Source organism: Schistocerca cancellata, chromosome 5 (genome assembly GCF_023864275.1).
Source record: "Schistocerca cancellata isolate TAMUIC-IGC-003103 chromosome 5, iqSchCanc2.1, whole genome shotgun sequence".
Taxonomy (NCBI): Eukaryota; Metazoa; Arthropoda; class Insecta; order Orthoptera; family Acrididae; genus Schistocerca; species Schistocerca cancellata.
Genome location: NC_064630.1, coordinates 372,054,440 through 372,078,107, shown reverse-complemented (window position 1 = coordinate 372,078,107; position 23,668 = coordinate 372,054,440). Strand labels below are relative to the sequence as shown.

At 38.3% G+C, this 23,668-nt stretch overlaps 2 protein-coding genes across 3 annotated transcripts in view; one reads left to right on the top strand and one right to left on the bottom strand.

Moving 5' to 3' along the window:
- Positions 1 to 23,668, bottom strand: part of LOC126187392 (vesicle transport protein USE1) — a 152,550-nt gene that overhangs the window by 99,151 nt on the left and 29,731 nt on the right. The gene's annotated exons all lie outside the window — the stretch shown is intronic.
- Positions 1 to 23,668, top strand: part of LOC126187391 (acetylcholine receptor subunit beta-like 2) — a 66,812-nt gene that overhangs the window by 36,062 nt on the left and 7,082 nt on the right. Inside the window, exons 5-6 of the mRNA XM_049928444.1 lie at positions 605 to 711; positions 2,624 to 2,834. Coding sequence (XP_049784401.1) covers positions 605 to 711; positions 2,624 to 2,834 — 318 coding nt within the window. The remainder of the gene's footprint in view (positions 1 to 604; positions 712 to 2,623; positions 2,835 to 23,668) is intronic.

Here is a 23,668-nt window from a genome sequence, read left to right as displayed (position 1 = left end):
TTTCAGCCTTAGACAATTACCAAGTGTTACAAATGTCAAAAATAATGTCAAAAATCGTCTGACTTTTTTGGAAAACAAGACATCATTAAAATATTTCTCTTCAGTTACATAAACCTGATGTTATTAAGTAAAAATGAGAACATTTTTGTGATATGTTATGTTTATGTTGGTTGCTGCTTACATACAGTGAAACGAAGTCTGAAGCTGTAATTTGGTCATTCATTTTATTTCACAACCTCATCATGTACATAAGTTATTCAAATTGCCACCCATTTAACACATCACAGCAATGTTCTCCCTTCTACTTACGAAACATCAGGTTTATATAGCTGAAGATATATATTTTAACAATAACTTGAGTTCCACACAAGTCAGAAGGTTTTTGACACTTGATAATGGCCTACCACTGAAATCTGGATTGTATAATAAAGCATATCAAACAGTCAAATGGTGGATATATCTTTACATAGCTTTTATATGACTGTGGCTCCACATCAAGGAAAAATCGTTTTACCTATAATTTGCTGTGATATGTTAATGAACAAATATAAATTGCTACTTTTATGTATGAATCTGTATTCTGTAAATTATATGTCTGTTTCAGAAATGGAATGATGAGAAAATGAGGTGGAATCCACTAGCGTACAACAATGTTTCACTTCTGTATTTCACAAATCGAGAAATATGGCAACCAGATATTATTCTTGTCAAGTAGGTCTACTTCTATTATTCCTTGACATGTAAATTTTAACGATAAATATCATAATATTTTATCAAAAGACATTTTTATTTTTAAAATTATTAGCAGCATTCTTCATTTGCAGTACAAACCTAGAATGGTACTTTAGAAATTCTATCTGTTTCTCCAATAGGCTCTTACGCTATGTTTTCTATGGCATTCAAAGTGTTAAAGCAGATAAGGAATTCCATGGCACAACCATATCTCACCAAATTAATTTTTCCGAAGATCACAGATTGTTCTGCACTACATACAGTAAATTCATTTATCAAAGGGAGCTCGATTATACAATCAGGGAAAACCAAACAGCAGCTTTGGGAGAATCAGGCCTAACAAAACTCTACCATCTAGTGAGCAAGATGTATGAGACAGGTAAAATACCCTCAGACTTCAAGAAGAATATAATAATTCCAATCCAAAAGAAAGCAGGTGTTGACACATGTGAAAATTACCGAACAATCAGTTTAATAAGTCACGGCCGCAAAATACTAACACGAATTCTTTACAGATGAATGGAAAAACTGGTAGAAGCCGACCTTGGGGAAGATCAGTTTGGATTCCGCAGAAATGCTGGAACACGTGAAGCACTAATGACCCTGCGACTTATCTTAGAAAATAGATTAAGGAAAGGCAAACCTACATTTCTAGTATTTGTAAACTTAGAGAAAGCTTTTGACAATGTTGACTGGAATACTCTCTTTCAAATTCTGAAGGTGGCAGGGGTAAAATACAGGGAGCGAAAGGCTATTTACAATTTGTATAGGAACCAGATGACAGTGATAAGAGTCGAGGGACATGAAAGGGAAGCAGTGGTTGGGAAGGGAGTGAGACAGGGTTGTAGCCCATTCCCAATGTTATTCGATCTGAGTATTGAGCAAGCAGTAAAGGAAACAAAAGAAAAATTCGGAGTAGGAATTAAAATCCATGGAGATGAAATAAAAACTTTGAGATTCGTCGATGACATTGTAATTCTGTCAGAGATAGCAACGGACCTGCAAGAGCAGCTGAACGAAATGGACAGTGTCTTGAAAGGAGGATATAAGATGAACATCAACAAAAGCAAAATGAGGATAATGGAATGTAGTCGAATTAAATTGGGTGATTCTGTGGGAATTAGATTAGGAAATGAGATGCTTAAAGTAGTAGATGAGTTTTGCTATTTGGGGAGCAAAATAACTGATGATGGTCAAATTAGAGAGGATATAAAATGTACACTGGCAATGGCAAGGAAAGTGTTTCTGAAGAAGAGAAAGTTTTTAACATGGAGTATAGATTTAAGTGTCAGGAAGTCGTTTCTGAAAGTATCTATATGGAGTGTAGCCATGTATGGAAGTGAACTGTGGATGATAAATAGTTTAGGCAAGAAGAGAATAGAAGCTTTTAAAATGTGGTGCTACAGAAGAATGCTGAAGATTAGATGGGTAGATCACATAACTAATGAGGAGGTATTGAACAGAATTGGAGAGAAGAGAAATTTGTGGCACAACTTGACCAGAAGACGGGACCGGTTGGTAGGACATGTTCTGAGGCATCAGGGGATCACAAATTTAGCATTGGAGGGCAGCATGGCGGGTAAAAATCATACAGGGAGATCAAGAGATGAATACACTAAACAGATTCAGAAGGATGTAGGTTGCAGTAGGTACAGTGAGATGAAGAACCTTGCACAGGATAAAGCAGCATGGAGAGCTGCATCAAATCAGTCTATGGACTGAAGACCACAACAACAACAACAACAACAACTGAATAATCAGTAAGACAGCTACAATGACATTGTCTTATCCACAGTTTTTCTGTACCAGTTTTTTTTAAATACCATTCTGTAGATTTTCTTTCATTTAAATAGCTATGTATGGATGGCTTTTAAATTTCACTATTTTTCAGTTCTGCTGGTCATGGTTCAGGTCAATTTGGAGAAACTCGAGTACTCGCAAAATCAGATGGTTCTGTATCCTGGTTGTCTCCAGTTCATTTAGAGTCTTGGTGCTCATCAGATCTGAATAACTGGCCAAAAGATCAACACACCTGTGAACTTACACTAACCTTTGCCTCTAAAAGTCAGTTGCTTCAGATGATGACTGACAATAGTACAATGGTATGTACAAAATGCTTTGCTTCTAAATATCAGTTGCTTCAGATGCTGATTGACACTAGCACAAAGGTATGTACAATATGACTAAATTCTCAAACAACCAGTAAAATGAAAGGATTTTATCATTGGATAACTAATGATGCCACCTTATTCTCGTAGATTTTACGCAGTATCAAAAATAAAATTAGCCTTTCAGTAAGTGTTTGAGATGTTATATTTCATAAAATTTGGGGGAATGAATGTCATGAAAGGTGGTTTGGAAGTGTAGAGCACTGTTTATTCTAAAGTTGATATGGTACAAGCTATAGCTATAAAATATAAATTACACTCCGCACAATGGATACCAACCTGCTGCTACATAATACAGGGTGATTCAAAAAGAATACCACAACTTTAGGAATTTAAAACTCTGCAACGACAAAAGGCAGAGCTAAGCACTATCTGTCGGCGAATTAAGGGGGCTATAAAGTTTCATTTAGTTGTACATTTGTTCGCTTGAGGCGCTGCTGACTAGGTGTCAGCGTCAGTTGATGCTAAGATGGCGACCGCTCAACAGAAAGCTTTTTGTGTTATTGAGTACGGCAGAAGTGAATCGACGACAGTTGTTCAGCGTGCATTTCGAAGTATGGTGTTAAACCTCCTGATAGGTGGTGTATTAAACGTTGGTATAAACAGTTTACAGAGAATGGGTGTTTGTGCAAAGGGGAAAGTTCTGGACGGCCGAGAATGAGTGATGAAAATGTAGCACGCATCCAGCAAGCATTTTTTCGCAGCCCAGGAAAATCGACTCGCAGAGCTAGCAGAGAGCTGCAAATTCCACAATCAACTGTATGGAGAGTCCTACGAAAAAGGTTAGTTATGAAACCTTATCGTCTGCCGCCAGGCAGCCCGTGACAGAGCACTTCATCACTGGCCTCCAAGAAGCCCTGATCTTACCCCCTGCAATTTTTTCTTATGGGGGTATGTTAAGGATATGGTGTTCTGGCCACCTCTCCCAGCCACCATTGATGATTTGAAATGAGAAATAACAGCAGCTATCCAAACTGTTACACCTGATATGCTACAGAGAGTGTGGAACGAGTTGGAGTATCGGGTTGATATTGCTCGAGTGTCTGGAGGGGGCCATATTGAACATCTCTGAACTTGTTTTTGAGTGAAAAAAACCTTTTTAAATACTCTTTGTAATGATGTATAACAGAAGGTTATATTATGTTTCTTTCATTAAATACACATTTTTAAAGTTGTGGTATTCTTTTTGAATCACCCTGTACTACAACCATTAAATCTAGCATGTAAAAATATGTAATACTTTTCTAAGCTGCAGGAAAATGGAATATGAAAGGAGGCAGTCTTTCTGTACATTCAGTAAAGAACATCAGATAAGCAGACAGGCAGGAATTACAGCTTTTGATTTAACAATCACTTTCTCTTCTCTCATTGCATACTAAAGTGCATTTTTTTCCAATAGGATTTAACATCCAGTCAATACTAAATTGGAGGAGATGAATCACTGTTTTCCAGGGGCTATGATTCTCAACAGCATTCTGCAAAGAGGGTTTCTGTGATTTATGACCCATCCCTACAGTTTTTTCCTACTCACATGGTGAAATTACTAACATTCAATATGGAGTGTCTCACAGTTCCATGTTGGAGCCCCTTCTCTTCTTCATTTATCTCAATGATACAAAATACTGTACTCTTAATTTTAACATAAGCTGTGTGCAATACTTATGACAGTCTAGAGGTACTGTGCAACAGTGTTACCAATGAAACAGAATACTGTTGCAGTGAAAGCTTTGTAAATCTAAGTGCTACAAACAGTGCCACAATGGAAATTTAAAACTAAGAAATACAGTTTGGTATGGAATTATCCACAAGAAACAAATTTGTGAAAAAGGAAATCTGGATAAAATTATTGGGAACCACAATCCAGGACAACCGTAAATGTGACATGCATACAGAATCACTTATTATTCTCATCAAATTTGAACTATATGGTAGAAGTATGGAATGCAACATGGCAAACCAAATGAAATATGTTAACACTGCAGAAAAAAGCTGCCGGAATTATTTGTGTGCCAAAACCAGAGAATCACGACATAACTTTTTTCCTAAATTAGGTGTGCTTAGCACTGAAAGTGTATATACAGGGTGATTATAATTAAACTTTCAAAACACTGTAGACATAACACCACTGGTAAGAATGAAGTCAAATTCCAACAGAATATTATTGGATAAGGGGGAAAACATACGGCAGAAGAAAAAAAATTGTGTGAAAATTGATCAATAGATGGCGTTATGTGTCATAATATGTAAATGGAAACACCTGTCATGCGCACGACCCATTGAAGATGGTATAAACACGCCAGGTACACAGCTTTTCCTCCTTTCACATCTGCGACGTTCGCCATGACTGCCTCAATCCAGGTTTGTGCTCTGCTTGTAAAGCTGTATTACAAGAGGCATAATCCGTATCACTTCTGGCAGGGGGGTTACCTTCATAGTCTCAGATGTTATTGAATTTAGCATATGTTAAAATTCAGGAGTAAGTAAGAAACACATATTTTTTTGTCTTCTCCAAAAAAATTGCTGCCTCAAGATACAGGCCTCCAAAGATGAAACTGCGAACACCACTTTGAAGATGCGAATTTTGGAAATTTTTTTAAAATGCTGTGGCTCTGTAACATTTGTAGATATTACATTAGAGGTTTTTTTATTTAAAAGATAATTGCTTTTTGACTACAACGGCATCCTCTGTTTGGACATATATGTCAAAGTTCTTTTTTTATAATTTACAGATTTTTTTTTCAAAAATGCCAATCCAAAAAAGTTAGATTTTTTTCTGTTGATTAGTACCATGTAGTACTATATTCTCTGCAATGGAGAGCTTCCACTTTTAAGTTGGAAAGGTTTTATTTTAAATCATCATTTTTTTTTAACTTTCAGGGGTGATGTATGTCTTCATTGAAGTTGTTTCTCACTAATTTCTTTGTTACAATTTTTATTTCTATTGTCTTTGTTGCAGTACTTCTTATCACTTTTTTTGTTGCAGTTATTTCTTTTCACTTTCATTGTTGCAGATATTTCTTACACTTTGTTTTAGTTTCTTGTCAGTTGCTTTGTCGTGGTTGTTCATTGCAGGTTTTGTGTATTGTAGTTGTTCAGTGCTCATTTGTTTACTGAAGAGGCTTCTACGAAATCTGAGACCATCCGGTGAGTTCTGCATTTTCGTGAGGAATTTGCCAATTGACACAGTTGCAGTGTGTGTTGTGAAAAGGACTGTTTGAAATGTCTTCTGACTGGGGCCACAGGAGAGTGAATTGTGCTGACAGATTGCATATCCACAAAAGAGTGATATATAAGACACACGACTTTGTTCAGGTTGGGAATAAGTGTTCTCATTTGAAGACTCTGCTTCAAAGTGAAGATATTTCCTGTGACGCCTTTGTGTGTTCTAAATGTTTTGACAGAATAACAACAATGATAGTATCTGAACAAGGTGAAGCCTCTCATGGTGCAGATGATGCAGATTTTGCATCAGTAGAGGAAGAATTAAATACCCTGAATCAGTCAACTACAGAGATAGGTGTTAGTCCTATTAAGAAACCGTGGTCAGTGAAGTCGAGTCATAAGCTCAACGCATCACAAAAGCACAGAGAAATTACTAAAGCTACAGATGAATACACTGCAGCAAATCTGACCACACTCTTCAAAGTAGAAATTCCATCTTCAGAAGAAAATGAACCAAAGCATTCTTGCACCTCTTGCCAGGAATTTTTCACAAATATCAATTCAGCTGTTTACCATTGTGCATCCTACAGTGAAAAGGTGCAAGTATTAAATATTATTCCAGAGATATTTTCAAAGAAAACAATTTTGAACCACATTCCATCAGTATCAAAATACATGGCAGACAAATCAAGAAATGTGAGGTCTGTAAAAGGAGTCTTTATATGAACAGATCCCTATTATGGTCATCCTTAGAAGCAGCTCAAGTTCAAATAGTGCAGTCATTTTATCTGGAAGATAAATGGGACTGTTCTTGCCAGAGTGCCAACATAAAAGACACTATAAATGTAACAGTAGAAGGTCAAAAAGTTGTGAAAGTGAAGAGGCACATGACTCGCAGTATTAAAGAAACTTTTGCAGTTTATAGGAGAAACTATACAACTTTACACATTGGAAGATCAAAATTTCATGCATTATGACCTAAGTGGGTAGTTCCACACCTATCCAGAGATATCTGTGTATGTGCGTACTGCGCAAATTTTGAACTTTGTGTGGTAACTGTGAAGAACTTACTGGAGCAAGTGAAATATAACACCTTGGTTGGGCATGTGAAGTCATTAGTAGTCTGTGGTGTAAAGTGAGAGACTTGTTTGTTTCAAGAATGTGGTGACTGCCCTGGAAAGGGAGGACTGTCTTTACAGACACTTGGCCTGGAAGACGTAGCAGATAACTCACAGAAATTACATATGTGACATGGGATGAAAATATACTACTTAAGAAAACTGTAGCCTTTGACAGTTTCACTGATGAACTTGGTAAATGGTCAGTGAAAGCAGTAACACACCAGTATCTGAAGAAATTGCAACAACAACACATTGCAGAAGTGAAAGGGTGTGTACAGGCTGAAGAACTGTGTTTAGTGCTTCACTGTGATTTTGCTGAGAACTGGTCTGTAATTCGCCCACAAGAAGTACAAGGGTATCATTGGAGTAATGACCAGGTTTCAATTTTTACAGGAGTGACACACTTTCAAAGCAAGACCACAAGTGTTGCAGTTATAAGGGATGACAAAGAACATGACTCCGCACATGCTTTGCTAGCAATGCGCAAAATTCTTCAACTGCAAACAGGGGCCGAGAAGATCATAATTATTTCTGATGGTACTCCTAGTCATTTTAAAAATCATTACCAGCTGTTTGAATTTGGTAAATCACTTGTGCTAACTGACTGGGTATACAGTGCTACTGGTCACAGGAAGGGGCCTTGTGATGGTATAGGAGGCCTGCTAAAGCACCATGCTACAGAACATAATCTTTCCAGGCCACATAAATACAGCTGCAGTTCAGAATGCTCAGGATTTTACGAGAGTTGTGAAATCTTACACATCCACAGTCCTCATTCTTTTGTCCAAAGAAGAAATCGAAGAATTCCGTGAGCAGAAAAAAGAAGAATGGTCCAAACAAGCTACTCCTGTGACAGGAATTCAGAAGACACATTTTTGGACTCAAAGTGATGGGCAAACACATATTGCACACACTTTAAAGAGCAAGAAAGAAGAAATTATGTTCGTTCGGCCACCACCTCAGAAACAGCAGGATAATATTCAGATTCACAAGCTGAGAAGGGGGATGTTTCAGTACAAAACAAGAGTGCATAGAAACCTTTAAGTCTTAGGACCTTTCTCATACATTTTGGAACCATTTAAAATGCTTGAAAAATGAGTCTCTTACTCATCTTCCAAAATTAAAATTATGTTAAATAAGACTAGGTTTTGATTTTTATGAGCCTGTTATGTGATAATGTGGTAATAAAACAGGTTTTATGTATGGCAAAAATTTCAACTGTTTGTCAAACCTGTTCAAACTAAAAGTGGAAGCTCTCCTTTTCAGGGAATGTAGAACTATATAATCAACAGAAAAAAATCAAATTTTTATGGATCCGCATTTTTGAAAGGAAAATTTATTTCTATAAATTATAAAAAAAAAGTTCAGAATGCTATAGTAAAAGAACTTTCACAGATAAGGCCAAATGGAGGATTCCTTTGTAATCTTAAAGCAATTACCTTAAAAACAAAAGGTTCCAGAGATAGAGCATTTTAAATGTTTTTCCAAAATTCACATCTTCAAAATGGCATTGTCATCTTCAGTGGGCTGTACCTTGGAGCAGAAAATTTTTTGGAGAAAACCAAAAAGTACGTGTTCCTTATTTAGTCCTTAATTTTAATATATGCTAAATTCAATAACCTCTGAGACTACAAAGGTAAGATTTTTTCCTAGCCTGCCTGAATTGATACGGACTATGCCAAGAATGACGACTGTGCACACGTTGCTCTGCAGAAGTTCCAGACACTGATGGGTTCGAAAAAAGATGTTGGTCCGATGACTGCTGTGGGTCTGGAGAAAATGATTCGGAAATTCGAAAAGATGGGTTCTTTTCGTGTGCAATCTGGTAGAGGGAGGAAAAGAATTGATTTGATGTCAATGGAAGCTGTGGCCACAGCAATGCAGGAGGAAATGAGTGGTGGTGTGCAAATGTGTAGTGCATGGAGAATTGTCCGAACAGTGGACATACCAGTGAGCATGATGCGTAAAATCCCATGAAACATCATTCTTTGCTATCCATTCAAAATTACCCATGAGCACAAGCTGCTTCCTGTTGACCTGCCAGCAAGAGAGACCTTTGCTTTAGAATTTCTTGCTCGCATGGAAGTGGACAATGATTGGCCGTGGAAGATTTTGAACAGATGAAGATCACTTCCAACTGGCAGGATATGTCAATACACAGAACTGCCGAATATGGGCAATGGAAAATCCGCACACAAATCAACCAGTACCACTCTCTGTAGCATATCAACACTTCTCTCAATTCATTTAATCACAGTCCAGTCTTAATGGCAGTCTCTGCTAAGCACCCTAAAGTTTCTATCTCTCCCTCTGACATCGCTATAGCTGCAATGCTGCTTACATATCCCAATAACTGTGATGTTGCATTCAGCTTCACCTTCCTGCCTTCTCTTTCCATTTTCTGAACTACTTTCTCCGTGATTAAATTATAAAAAGCAAACAGAATGGCTTCAACTTGTCGTAAATGTGTTCTGATGCTGAATTCATTGGACATCTCCTCCTGGTATTGCAGCTTGCCTTTTGTCTCCACTGTACACACCTTTGCCAAGTTAATTAACCTCCTTGGTATGCCAAGCACATCAGGATGTTGCACATACTTAATTTGTGTGTATTATAACAAGCCTTTGAGGAATCTACAAATGGTTGAATTCCCAGCACTTCTCCCAATTTGTCTCATGGTGAAAATTTGACTCACAATTGATCTTGCCTAAAGACCTGCCCGATTCTCTCCAACAATATGTCCACGAAAAGACCTTAGCTTTTCAAGAATTATTAGCACTTTGTACAATACACTTAGTGAAGACATACCTCTTTTGTTGCTACAGTTCCTTTTACTGTTCTTGGGCAGTGGGACAACAGTAGTTGACATCCACTCTTTTGGTGTCTTCTCCTTTCTCCAAACTTCACTTATGAGACACTACATATCTTTCTGAAGTGTTTCACCTCCTGCATTAAACACCTCTGCCATTATCCTGTCTTCTCCTGGCATCTTATATTTCTTCAGGTTATTAAAATCACTTTCTATGTCCTGTTGAGTCACTTCAATTTCTTTGTCCTCTACACCCTCTCCAGTTCTTCCTCTGGGAAGACCTTCTCAAGATTTCCAACAAACAGATCAACATGACCAAATCAATATTTTAAATTCTGCTGTTTCCAAACACAAATCTCATGTTTACAACTGTGTTGCAAATGGACTAAGCTTGTAATCCAATATTCCCAGTTACAACACGGGCTAATAAAAAATTAAAAACTTCTGTGAAACATACCCTTACAAGTAATAGTTATAAATTATTCACATACACAAAACTCATTAATATACTGCTCTACTGCTTTGACTCTTAGCTTATATAACACCCCTTTCACAGAACAAATGATAGTATTAATAACTTTTGTAATGATTTAAACACATTGTTTCCAATTGACACTGTGGGTAATTTTATATTAGTAACAGATAATTTCAACCATTAAGTAAAAATGGCCACTTTTTGAACTAATATCAAATCAATAATGGAAACTGGATTTAAAAATATAAATCAGCAGTGTAATTCACACACTTGGCCTCTAATGAAAGGACATGCCACATATCGCAATAGATGTCTCCTATTTCAAAATGGAAATCTTGCCAATGGCTCAAAATTTTTAGTGTAACCCACTCTCTTATTTTCACAAATCTGTACTCCAACATTACTCAGTTGTTGCATGAAATTCAGATTCTTCTTTCAGCAATAATGCAACTTCACCTGAATTGCCTTCCAGAGCATTTTTTTTTTTTTTAGATTTAGTTATACAAAATTGTTGGCAAAGAACAAATCCCATTTGTCATTACATAAGGTTTCATTCTGGACTTCATTTAAATTTTTTGAACTTAGTATCCAGGTAGAATGATTTGTTGGACAACCAGTACCACTAACTCCATTCATAATGTAAATATTTTAGAAGGAAGTGTCACGTGGTTTTTGCTCCATTCCAATTGTGAATAAAGTACGTAAAAACAAAAGAAATGAATTCCAAAATTTTGTAGACCATTTGTTTCCGAGTAGATTTTACATCTATCTTCTCACAATGTTAGTGACAGTGCAACTGAAGGGGTTATGTGGGAATGTGCATGTGGTGTGGATAACAACTTAAAATCCAATCTCTCTCATCAACTCGGTGAAAATCAAAGTTCTAAACTGTTCACAAGTTCTATATGAGCTTAGAGCCCCCATGTAATACTGCACAAAACGATTTACCTTCACATTACACAGCAGAAACACTTTAATGGGCCCCCATAAATGTGGCTGCACTTAAAAGTTTGGCTATGTTCGCCCATGGGGCACGAACTCATGTTCGTCACAATTTACCCAATGTTCCATGAAAGTATTTAATATGAATGCAGGCAGTATTTGCTACACAAAAATCATGTGTGCCCTCACAAATTTTTTAAAGTTTCACAAATTCGAGTTTATTTCCAACAATAATGTAGAAAAATTGAAAGCCACAGTTCACAACAAATTAATTTCAGAACCTGACGAAGTTTCTTAAGATCTTGGAAATGGTTAATAAACCATTATTAATTGTATGACTTATCTTTAGAAAACAATTTAAGTTCCACAGTATCAAAAAGTATAAATTCCATAATGGCTACACCTTCTAAGCATGGCTTGTATCATGCACCACCCGATAAATAACAAGTCCATCAGATGCCGAAAGATTTCTATGTTTGAAAGTAGGAACACTGAATAATTCACATATACAAACTAGTGGCTATTTCACTGCTCATCAGGTAAAACTTTCTTGAAACACAGTCTCACCGCTTCCAAAAGTGTCCGAACATAGACTCCCCACCAAAAAGCCTGTTCACCCAGGAAACCTCATTCAAACACCACTGAAGTCAAATAATTATTGAACATGAAAAGTACTGAAATTCTTAATTTATACAAATATGATACATCAAATAGCATGGAAATTTTCTGAGAACTATTAAGCTGTTATTAGTTCTCTTTTATCTGCCACAGTTTATTTATAAACAATAATTTCTACGATTTTCCTCCATTTTTGGGTTTATAAGTGTGAATATTAACAAAAATTTAAATTACACATTAAATAATTTCCTATATATTTAAAGTTTCTCTATTTATTTAATAAGAAAATCTGTTTTTAATTGCGTGAAATCCACTTTTCAGTAAATCTATTCCTACAGTTCTGCGAGATGTATCCGTAGAGCCTTCGTGTGTTGCAGTTGCATAATGCATTGCCGAGATATTAACTTTTACAGTTCAGGAATTGTTTATAACATTTAACTTACAATGACTTATAAACTAATGTGGGTACTGAAAGCACATCTTCACATGTGGCATCCATCTTTTCTGCTTCGAAGGAGCCTACTGTGTTTTCAGTGACACATATGGTTCAGTATTTATTAATTTTGGGGTAAGCTTTAATTCTGCACTGGATGCGAAAAGTGGCCATGAGAAACGAGCAGCCATTGTGCTGCCCAACCGACAGGTATTTTCCCATCACACAGTCACCTTCTGTGGAGTATAGTGGAAAACTCGCCCTCCATGTGCTCCTGTCAAGCTAATTTCAGCTGTCAACAAGAATGTGACTCGATCTTAACCCCACTTGTGGATCCGCAGTTGTGTGTTTGTGACTGAATAAAGTGTCTCTTTCCTTTATAATTGGCTGACATGTTACAAATATGTATGTGTAACACCACAAAAATGATGATTTATGAAAATAGTGCAACCAAAAATCTTTCATTTTGTACATCAGTCAATGAGGAGTATTATTTTTATTATTATGCTATTTGCAATTCAAACACAACACAATGGCTAGCATATCAAATATACAAAGTTCTAGGAGAATGTGAATAATTTAAGCAATGCCAGGACATTTTCGCAGATAGGTTAAGATGAGGTCAGAGTTGCGTTGAGTGGGATGCATAGAGGGGCACAGAGGGGAAGGCAGGAAGAGGAGTTGAGGATGGGTAGTTAGCAAGCCAAAGGGATGCAGCAGGTTTGCTGGCTGGGAATGCAGAAAGGTGGGGTGGCATGTTCACAGGCTGGGCATGTGATAAACAGGTACTGGAGCTGATGAGGTGCAGCACACAATGAAAGTGATGTGGATTGGGAGGAGTGATACGACAGAGGAAGGAGGAACTGTTGGATGGAGAGTGTGGGGACAATGGGTTGTTAGAGACTGAGGCCACGCGTGTTACAGGAGCAAAAGATGTGTTGCAAGGACAACTCCGTTCTACATAGTTCAGTAAAGCTAGTGATGGAACAAGGATCCAGATCGCCCAGGTTCTGATGCAACCATTGAACTTGAGCACGTTGTACTCTGCTGCACGTTGTGCCAGGGGGTACTGAACTTTGTTCTTGCCTACAGTTTGGCAGTAACCATCCATTCTGGTTGGTTGTCAAACTTACATAGAAAAAGCTGTGCAGTGATTACAGCAGCCTTGATAGTTGACTACAAACGTTCCCTTGAATGGATCCCTCACCACCATCTACAATGACCATTTTTTCAGATTCTGCCAGACCCTACCCCTCACAAACATGGTACGTGGAAACTCATCTCCTCTCCACATCACAGGTAACCAAGAACCACCTCTGCAAGATATTGTTACTGTGCAATCCTAACTACATACATCACATCTCCAAAATTGAAACCAAATGCTCTCCAACACCTGGAAGGTCATTCCAGGCAATACCTCCATAAATTGTCAAAACCTGTTAACATCCTACTCCGAACCTGGAGAACAATTGCCTATCAACACCTGTCCTCCACAGAGTGGCACTGAGACCCCTCATTGACACCTCACAGCACCCAGACCCCGCCTAGCTGACCTTTTCAATTTGCCACATCCTCCAAAACTCCCTCCAAGCACTCCACAAAATCCAGAATCAAATCCTACAAAGTTTCAGTCCTATCCGAAGTCCTTACTTTCAGCCAACACACAAGTGTAACCATGTTGGGCTTGTCAAAGACCCACTCTCATTCTCTCAATACCTACAGTGGAAACACTTCTTTGCTACCAATCCCTCCAACCAAAGCCAACCTAATCCCAACACTGAACCCTGTTTCTCCCAATTCAGGCCACTATCCAACCATGAACCCCAACCCCTCTAAACACCTCCTGGTCACCTTCCAGGAATTCCTTACTCTAACTTGGTCTCACCATCCTCCCCATGTCCCTTGCTAAGAACACCAATTTCTCAACAGAAGAAAGGTCAGCCATTCACACCCTCAAAACAGATCCTGATCTAATCATCAACCCTGCAATCAAAACCTACACCACTGTCATTATAAATCACAGTGACTACCCGACAGAATGCTCCTGCCAACTATCTGACTCCTCCACTTACTAGCTCTGCCACAGAGATACCATCCCAGATGTCCAACATAGTCTCCAATCCCTACTGTAATCCTTAAGCACATCCCAGAATCTTTACCCTGAGTCCATCTCCATCCTCACCCCAACAGCCCACACAACCACTTGCTCCTCAAAAATTTACACACCCAACAATTCTACATGTCCCATTGTAGCAGGTTATTGTGCTCTTATTGAAAGATTTTAGCTCTTATTGACCAACACATCCAGCCAATTGCCTGAAGCCTAACCTCTCCCATGAAAGTCACTAAGCATATCCTTTACTGACTGTCCACCATCCCCACTCCTTTACTGCCAAGATCCCTACTCATCACTGTAGATGCCACATTCACATAAAACAACATCCCTTATAACCCTCACCATGCAGCTACAGATCATTTCCTCTTCCAATATTCTTCAGAGTCCACATCTCATGCTCATACACCTTACCATATCCTGATGCACAACCACTACTCCTTTGAGGAGGAGATATACAAACCAATCCATGGCACAGCCATAGTCACCCACATGTCACCCTCCTATGGCAGCCTTTTTAAGGGCCATCTAGAGGAAACCCTCCTAGCCTCCCAAAATGTCAAACACCTTGATGGTTCAGGTTCATTGCTAATATCTACTTAATATGGACTCAGGGCCAACACGTCCTATCTTCATTCCTCCAAAACCTTAACACCTTCTCTCCCATCGGCTTCATCCGGTAACCACCAACAGTACCTGCATTTAGACAGCTGTCATGATCAGCCCTGGGTATAGCGCCATGATCAGCCCTGGGTAAACACTGCTGTAAGGCGTGTTAACACTGAGCTGAACAGGATGCTCCAGACACCGGCAAAGTCTCACATGAGTGTTGTTCCAGTTGATGCTATTGGTAGGTGGGGTTACACTACACATGGCCTGCACCTTAATAGGAAGGGAGAAGATAAGTTAGCTTCTCTATTAGCAGGTTCTGTAAAGAGGGCCACAGTCACACATGGGGTGATCCCTGTGGTTATTGGGACCAAGCAGATAGGTTTTTTAGGCTAAAGCCAAATTCCAGACAGACACCAACCAGAGAAAATAGAAGAAAAGAAACTTTATGCACAGCAAATAGGGATAAAGCTAAGGGTGGTATCAACTTACTTCACCAAAATATCAGGGGAATAAAAAATAAAGTAGATGAGCTGATAATGTGTTTAGATGATCTCAAAAATAAGAATGAGATTGATATACTTTGTCTGTCTGAGCATCATGTAACTGTGGGAATGGAAAACGTCAGTACGAATGGGTATAATTTAGCATCTTACACTTGTAGATCTATTATGGATAAAGGAGGAGTTGCCATTTCCATAAAACAAGGGTATAAATACAGAACTGTTGAAGTAAGCAAATTTTGTGTTGATTAGCACTTTGAGGTTTGTGCATGTGAACTTCAGCTAGATAATGTTGTGTTGATATTAGCAACAGTGTACAGGTCTCCACTATGAGATTGGGAGCTATTAATAAAAAAGTTTGACTCCCTATTATGCTGTCTGTCAGACAAAAAGAAGAAGTTATTAATCTGTGGTGATTTCAGTGTTAACTTTCTAAGCAATTCTGACAGGAAAAGTGAACTAGAAGTGTTGTTAACAACATATAACTTAGAATCAGTGATCAATTTCCCTACACCTATAGCTCAGGACAGTAGTACTCTAATAGATAATGTATTTGTACAGCAAGAGGATGTAGAACAAACACATGCTTTCCCTGTGGTAAATGGATTATCTGACCATGATGCACAACTGATTAATTTACAAAACCTAACAGGGTGCACACTTCAGAAACCATTAAGTAAAAGTGTGAGGGTGCTCAATCCGGTATCTATAGATCACTTCAGAGAAAGTTTAGGAAATGTAAACTGGGAAGAGGTATATAATGAGCCAAATGCTAATGATAAATGCAGCATATTTCTTGATAAATTTATATCCCTTTTTGAACATTGTTTTACAAAGAAAATTACTAAATTTAACACCACAAACTTTTCAAAGAAACTTTGGATTACTACAGGTATTAAAGTGTCTTCAGAAAGAAAAAGAAAACTGTATGAGACAGCAAGAACTAGTAAAGATTCAGAAGTAGTTTTACACTATACAAATTATTGTAACATACTGAGAAAAGTTGTAAGGAAATCAAGGAATATGTATGGTAGAGAAGAAATTAACAACTCCAGCAATAGAATCAAATCAATATGGAATGTTGTTAGAAGGGAGACAGGAAAAGTAACCACTGGGGTAGGTAGTATTACTGATAAAGAGAATGAGACCATCTTAACCAACAGTACACAAGTAACCAATGTATTTAACAATCACTTCTTACATGTAGGAGAAAAAACAGGTGAGAAAAGTTCAAAAGAAAAAGCCAGGCAGTACATGGAAGAGTCAGTTTTGAAAAATTTTAGTCAGGTTAAGTTTCATCTAACAGCCTCTTGTGAAATAAGGAAAATTGTTAAATCTTTGAAAAATAAATGTTCTGATGGAGTAGATGACATCTCTAACAAGTTATTAAAACAAGGTGGAGCAATTACAGCTGATGTTTTGAGTCACATCACTGACTCAGGGTATTTTTCCAGACAGGTTAAAATATGCCATTGTCAGGCCTCTCTACAAAAAGGGGGAAACCACAGATGTCAATAATTACCAACCAGTATCCTTGCTTAAAGCATTTTCAAAAATCTTTGAGAAAGTAATGTACTCAAGAGTGGTTAGCCATCTCAACAGTAATGGGGCACTTAGTAAATCACAGTTCGGATTTCAGAAATGCTGTTCCACTGAGACATCAATATTCAGTTTCACTGTCCACATAACAGAGTCTTTAAATAGTAAAATGTCAGCAATAGGAATATTCTGTGACTTATCCAAAGCATCTGATTGTGTGAACCATGACATTATGTTAGAGAAATTACAAATCTATGGTATAAATGGAACAGCATATGAGTGGTTTAAGTCATATCTACAGAACAGGAAGCAAGTCTCTTTATATGCTTCAAGTGATTCAAAGGAGTTTGCCGCTTCATCTAACTGGGCTGAAATTACATTAGGTGTTCCACAAGGTTCGATCATGGGTCCCCTCCTGTTCCTGATATATGTGAATGACCTCCCTTCTTATGTGAAACAAAATGCTGAACTGACACTGTTTGCTGGTGATACAAGCATAATTATTAATCCAGTAAAAGAAAGTCCGATAGAAAATTATACAAATAAGGTCTTTGGAAAAGTTATTAATTGGTTTTCTGCGAATGGGCTTGCTCTGAACTTTGAAAAAACACAGTACATCCAATTTTCTGCACATCAAAAGAAGTCAGTAGCCAGGGTAGAGAATACTAAGTTTTTGGGTGTACATATAGATGAGAATCTTAATTGGAAAATTCATATTTTGGATCTCCTAAAGCGACTAGGTTCAGCAACTTTTGCAATCAGAATAATTGCCAATTTTGAGGATGTAGAAATTAGTACGCTAACATACTTTGCATACTTCCACTCTCTGATGTCATATGGAATAATATTCTGGGGCAACTCAACACTTAGGCAAAAGGTATTCGCTGCTCAAAAGAAAGTAGTTAGAATAATGTGTGGGGTTCATAGTCGCACAGCCTGTAAGCATCTGTTTAAAAGGTTCGGAATTCTTACAACTGCTTCACAGTAGATTCACTCAGTAATGAAATTTTTTCTCAACAACATGGACCAGTTTAAAATCAGCAGTGACATTCATGATTACAATACCAGAAAAAAAGAAAGACCTACACTAGCCTTTAATTAACCTATCTTTGGCACAGAAAGGGGTAAAATGTGCTGCTATAAAACTTTTTGATAAATTACCAGATGAAATAAAATGTCTGACAGACCGCAGGAATAGTTTCAAAAACAAATTGAAATCATACCTCCTTGACAACTGCTTCTATACCATAGATGAATTCTTGAATATGAGTAAATAAATCTGGAGATATAAGCACTCCGTCTTCAGGCCACGAGTGGCCTACTGGGACCATCCGACCGCTGTGTCATCCTCAGTGGAGGATGCGGATAGGAGGGGCTTGGGGTCAGCCCACCACTCTCCCAGTCATTATGATGGTATTCTTGACCAAAGCAGCTACTAATCGGTCGAGTAGCTCCACAATTGGCATCACGAGGCTGAGTGCACCCTGAAAAATGGCAACAGCGCATGGCGGCCTGGATGGTCATCCATTCAAGTGCCGACCACACCCGACAGCGCTTAACTTCGGTGGTCCAATGGGAACCAGTGTATCCACTGCGGCAAGGCCGTTGCCCAAATCTGGAGATATAATATATGCATTTTGTGCCATTTAAGGGAATGGGATAGATAACAGAAATATTCAGGTATAACTCTATCACGTAAAAAAAAAAAGAACTTGTTTCCTGTGTGCATTTCTTGTGCATTTGACATGTTCCACATCATAACGGTTTTTCCATGCTACTGATCAATGGAACACATAACTAACTAACTAGCTCACCCTTTCCACTCTGAAAAAATCACTCCCATACAGCCTGGCCATCTTGGACAGCTTATCTGCAGCGACAAGAATTCCCTTGCCCAGGGTGCTGAAGTCCTCATGAGAGCCATCACAGACAGGCATAACCCCCACCCCAAAACCTAATCTGCAAACATATTTCCCATACCATATCCTTACAAACCCCTAATTCTCCCATCATCCTCAAGAATCAGCTACAATGGAGCATTTCCCCTGGCACCCAGTATCACCCTAGACTGGAACAACTGAACCATATTCCTACACAAGATTCTTCCCACCCTTCCTAAAATGGTATTCTGCCATCCACTCAACATCTACAACACCCTTGTCCGTCCTTATGCTGCTGTCACACCCAACCCTTATGGAAGACCCTGATGCGAGACCTGCTCAATCCACCCACCCAGCACTACTCCAGCCCTGGCACAAGCTTACCTTATCCCATCAGAGATATGTTCGCCTGTGAAAGCAGACATCTCACCATCCAACCTTGCTGCAATCACTGCACAGCTTTTTAATTATGTTGGTGTGACAACCAACCAGCTGTCCACCAGAATAAATGGCCATTGTCAAACTGTGGGCAAGAACAAAGTTGACCACCTAGTGGCACAACATGGAAATGAGCAGAATATGCCGAATTCAAAGGCTGCTTCACAACCCAGGCTATCCGGATCCTTCCCTCCAACACCAGCCTTTGTTAACTATGCAGACAGGAGTTATCCTTGCAACACATCCTTCGCTCCCATAACACTCCTGGTTTCAACCCCACTAACCCACTGTCCCCACACTTTTCACCAACAGTTTCCCCTTCCTCTGTTCTATCACACCTTCCAAATCCACATCCCCATGTCACCTTCAGTGTGTGCCACACCTCACCAATTCTGGTAATGATGTTTCACATGCCTTACACCAGCAACCACTTCCTCCCATATTCCTAGCCAGCAAATCTACTGCCTTCCTCCAAGCTGCTAGCTACTCAGGCACAACCTTTCTCCCTGCCTCCTGTCTCTCTTTCTTTCTCTCCCCCTCTCCTCCCCATCTGACTCAACCCCTTCTCTACTGTGTGTGTATATGTGTGTGTGTGTTGGGGGGGGGGGGAAGGGGGGGGGACATGTAGCAAATTTTCTACCTCATTTGTGTGTACCTGGCGATGACTCTTCACTTGTGCTATTCAGTAAATGGCCTCCTTTACTCCTAAATTATTTACTTTTTATACAATGCTAGTGAAAATAGTCATATCATCATAGAAATCCAGTTAATCTTAAATGGTTCCTCACAATCAACAATGAAAAAAAAACACGTAGAGAAACTCTGTGACCCTGGAAGAGCGAAAATTATGAACCAAACACTGCATTCCACAACTGTTTCACCTTTGCAAAGAAGTGCATTATATCTGATGGCAATTATTTTGGTGTGAAAAATACCAACACTAGTAAACACTGTTTTTAAGTTAAATATATTTCTTTGAAATGACATACCTACAGACACTTTGAGATAATGATTTACATTGCAAAATTACAAAGAAAAGGGATGCTTTACCTTTAGAATGTGAAACTCCAAGTACTGCTGAAAGACACAGAATATAAAGAAAACACCTATCCCAGAAACTTTTAGTTCTCTCCTGGGGATATACATGGGGAATTGGAAAGGAGGGGTTGGTTACTCAGACATCAGTTTTAGAGGGACTCAAGTATTGTGAAGACAAGGGAAGACACAGACGGAAGATGAGGCAACACAGAAAGCTGTGGCTTCAGTCCAGAGTTGACAGAAGGACAGAGTGAGACGTGAATATGGATTGAGAGGAAGAGAAATGAGATGTAGAATGAATAGTACCAATCAGAAATAAGAGGAAAGCAGAAAAAAAGATGTCTTCCCAGTTTTCTTAGTCTACTGTTGTCCTCACCACAGGTAGGTCACTCTTGTCCATGTGTCTGAATCGAATGACCCTCCAACTAATCCCTCTTTCTTCACTGAGGAAGGAACAACATAACAGTTCTGATTAGGAATTTTTCTTTCTACTTTCAAGTGTGTCTATCAAAACTGCTGGAATTTCACCTCCTGAAGGGAAGTTCTTACCAGCAATTTTGTCTCCATTCTGATTTAACAGTTCTCTCAAATGAATGTTCCTTTTGATGCAATTCCTACTTAGACTGTTTGATAAACTACCTACACAAATTTAGGCAAGAATAATTCAGCAATTCTTCCCAAAGTTAATGACACTGTTTCTGTTTCTTATATTAAGCACTAAATTAAATGTAATGTATCTGGCAAACCATTTTAGTGCAACACCGAAAGTTATTTTGATCTTCTGTTGCCGAAAGATGTTAATGCCATCTTCTGACTCGTTTATATATTTTAACTTTAATAATGGATTTTAAAATTACATTCTTTGTACAACTGTTGTTTAATACACTCTTACAATAACCAAAACATAATTAGCTCTTGTCACTGCTGCTGCTGCTGCTAATTGTGTGTTTATGGAGCCTAAACATCTAAGGTCATGTCTCCTACACATACCCTAGGACAGAATCAGTACACTTCATCTGTCTGTGTCTAAGAGTAAATTCTATGTGCAAGGGTGAGAAAGTTTCATAAATGTTTACAAAGCATTTAGCAAAGGCGGAAGGTGCGTACAAGCCCAGTATTCCCCTAGTGGGATGTGGGAAACTGCCTAAAAAGCACATCCAGGCTGGCCAGCATGCTGGACCTTGTCATTAATCTGTCAGGCAGATATGAATGGGGACCAGTGCACCTCCCCGTACTGGAAAATGCAATTGGCGTTCATCAATCATTGATGCACTTCTTTTGCCACTTCACTTTCGTAAATACGGAACCCAAGTACTTGAATTCTTGAACTCATTCAGAGATATGCCCATCAACAACAACAGAAGGAATTTATTTATTCATTTCTTGTTCCGTAGATCCAGTTAGTGAGTCAATCACAAGGATATGGAATGTGTCAAATTGTACAGGTTTCAATTTAAACTTATAATAAATACAAGGGCAATTCAATGTCAAATTGTACATAGTTTAATATATTAAAAACAAAGATTCCATGACTTACCAACGGGAAAGTCCTGGTAGATACACACAATAAAAAAACACACGAACACACACACACAAAATTTCAAGCTTTCGCAACCAACAGTTGCTTCGTCAGGAAAGAGGGAAGGAGAGGGAAAGACGAAAGGATGTGGGTTTTAAGGGAGAGGGTAAGGAGTCATTCCAATCCCGGGAAAGGAAAGACTTACCTGAGATTGGAGTGACTCCTTACCCTCTCCCTTAAAACCCACATCCTTTCGTCTTTCCCTCTCCTTCCCTCTTTCCTGACGAAGCAACTGTTGGTTGCGAAAGCTTGAAATTTTGTGTGTGTGTTTGTGTGTTTTTTTATTGTGTCTATCTACCAGCGCTTTTCCGTTTGGTACGTCATGGAATCTTTGTTTTTAATATATTTTTCCCTTGTGGAATGTTTCTTTCTATTTTATTCATTGTACATAGTTTAAGTAAGACATACTATAAATACAGCAATAGATACAATGTCAGCTAGATAACATAACAACCATTTAACAGAAAAAGGCGTTTCAAATAAAGGTTAAAGATAAGAGCACAAAGTTAAATCAGATATTAGGCCTACAAGAGTAAATACAGGTACAGCCAATTTGTTGTTACAAAAAGTGTGCTAATGCTCAAATGCACAATAAAATCAACTGAACTACTTCTAGACACAATAGGTTTAGTGATGGTATACATTTTCTTTCAGATATTCATCCACAGTATAAAAAGATTTCTCTGTCAGGTAATCTTTGAGAACTTGTTTAAATTTTGGCAGTTCTGTATGAACACATTTGATATGTAGTGGTAGAGCATTGAACAGCTTAATGCTGGAGTAGTAAACTCCTTTTTGTACCAGAGTGAGACATTTCATTTTGAAATGTAGATTGTTTTTGTTTCTGGTGTTATAGCCATGGAATTTACTGTTGTCTTTGTAGATAGAATAATTTTTGCACACAAAGGTCAGCAAGGAAAAAATATACTGTGAGGCAGTTGTTAGGATACCTATCTTCCGAAACAATTGCCTGCAAGAGTGTCTTTGATGGACCCCACACATTATTCTGATTGCTTTTTTTTTGGATGGTGAAAACTTTTTTTGCAAGTGGTTGGTTCCCCCAGAATATGATAGCATATGACATCAGTGAGTGGAAGTAGCCAAAGTAGGCAACCTTAATGGTGTCAACTTCAGCCACTGAAGAAATTACCCATAATGCAAATGTTGCCGAGCTGTTTTTTACATAGATGAAGAATGTGAACTGACCAATTAAATTTACTGTCTATATAAGCACCCAGGAATTTTGTATCTTCAACTTTCTGTATTGGTTGATCTCTACATTTTATGTTAATTTCATCGAGATTACTTTGTGATGTATGGAACTTCATATAATGAGTTTTATCTGCATTGAGTGAGACACCATTTGAGGAGAACCAATTTAAGATGTCATTAAAAACAGTATTTGTAGTTTGTTCAAGATCATGATCAATCAAATCGTCAATTAGAATTGTGGTATCATTAGCAAACAGGGTAAATTTGCTGTTTGTCTCAGAACAAAGAGGAAGATCA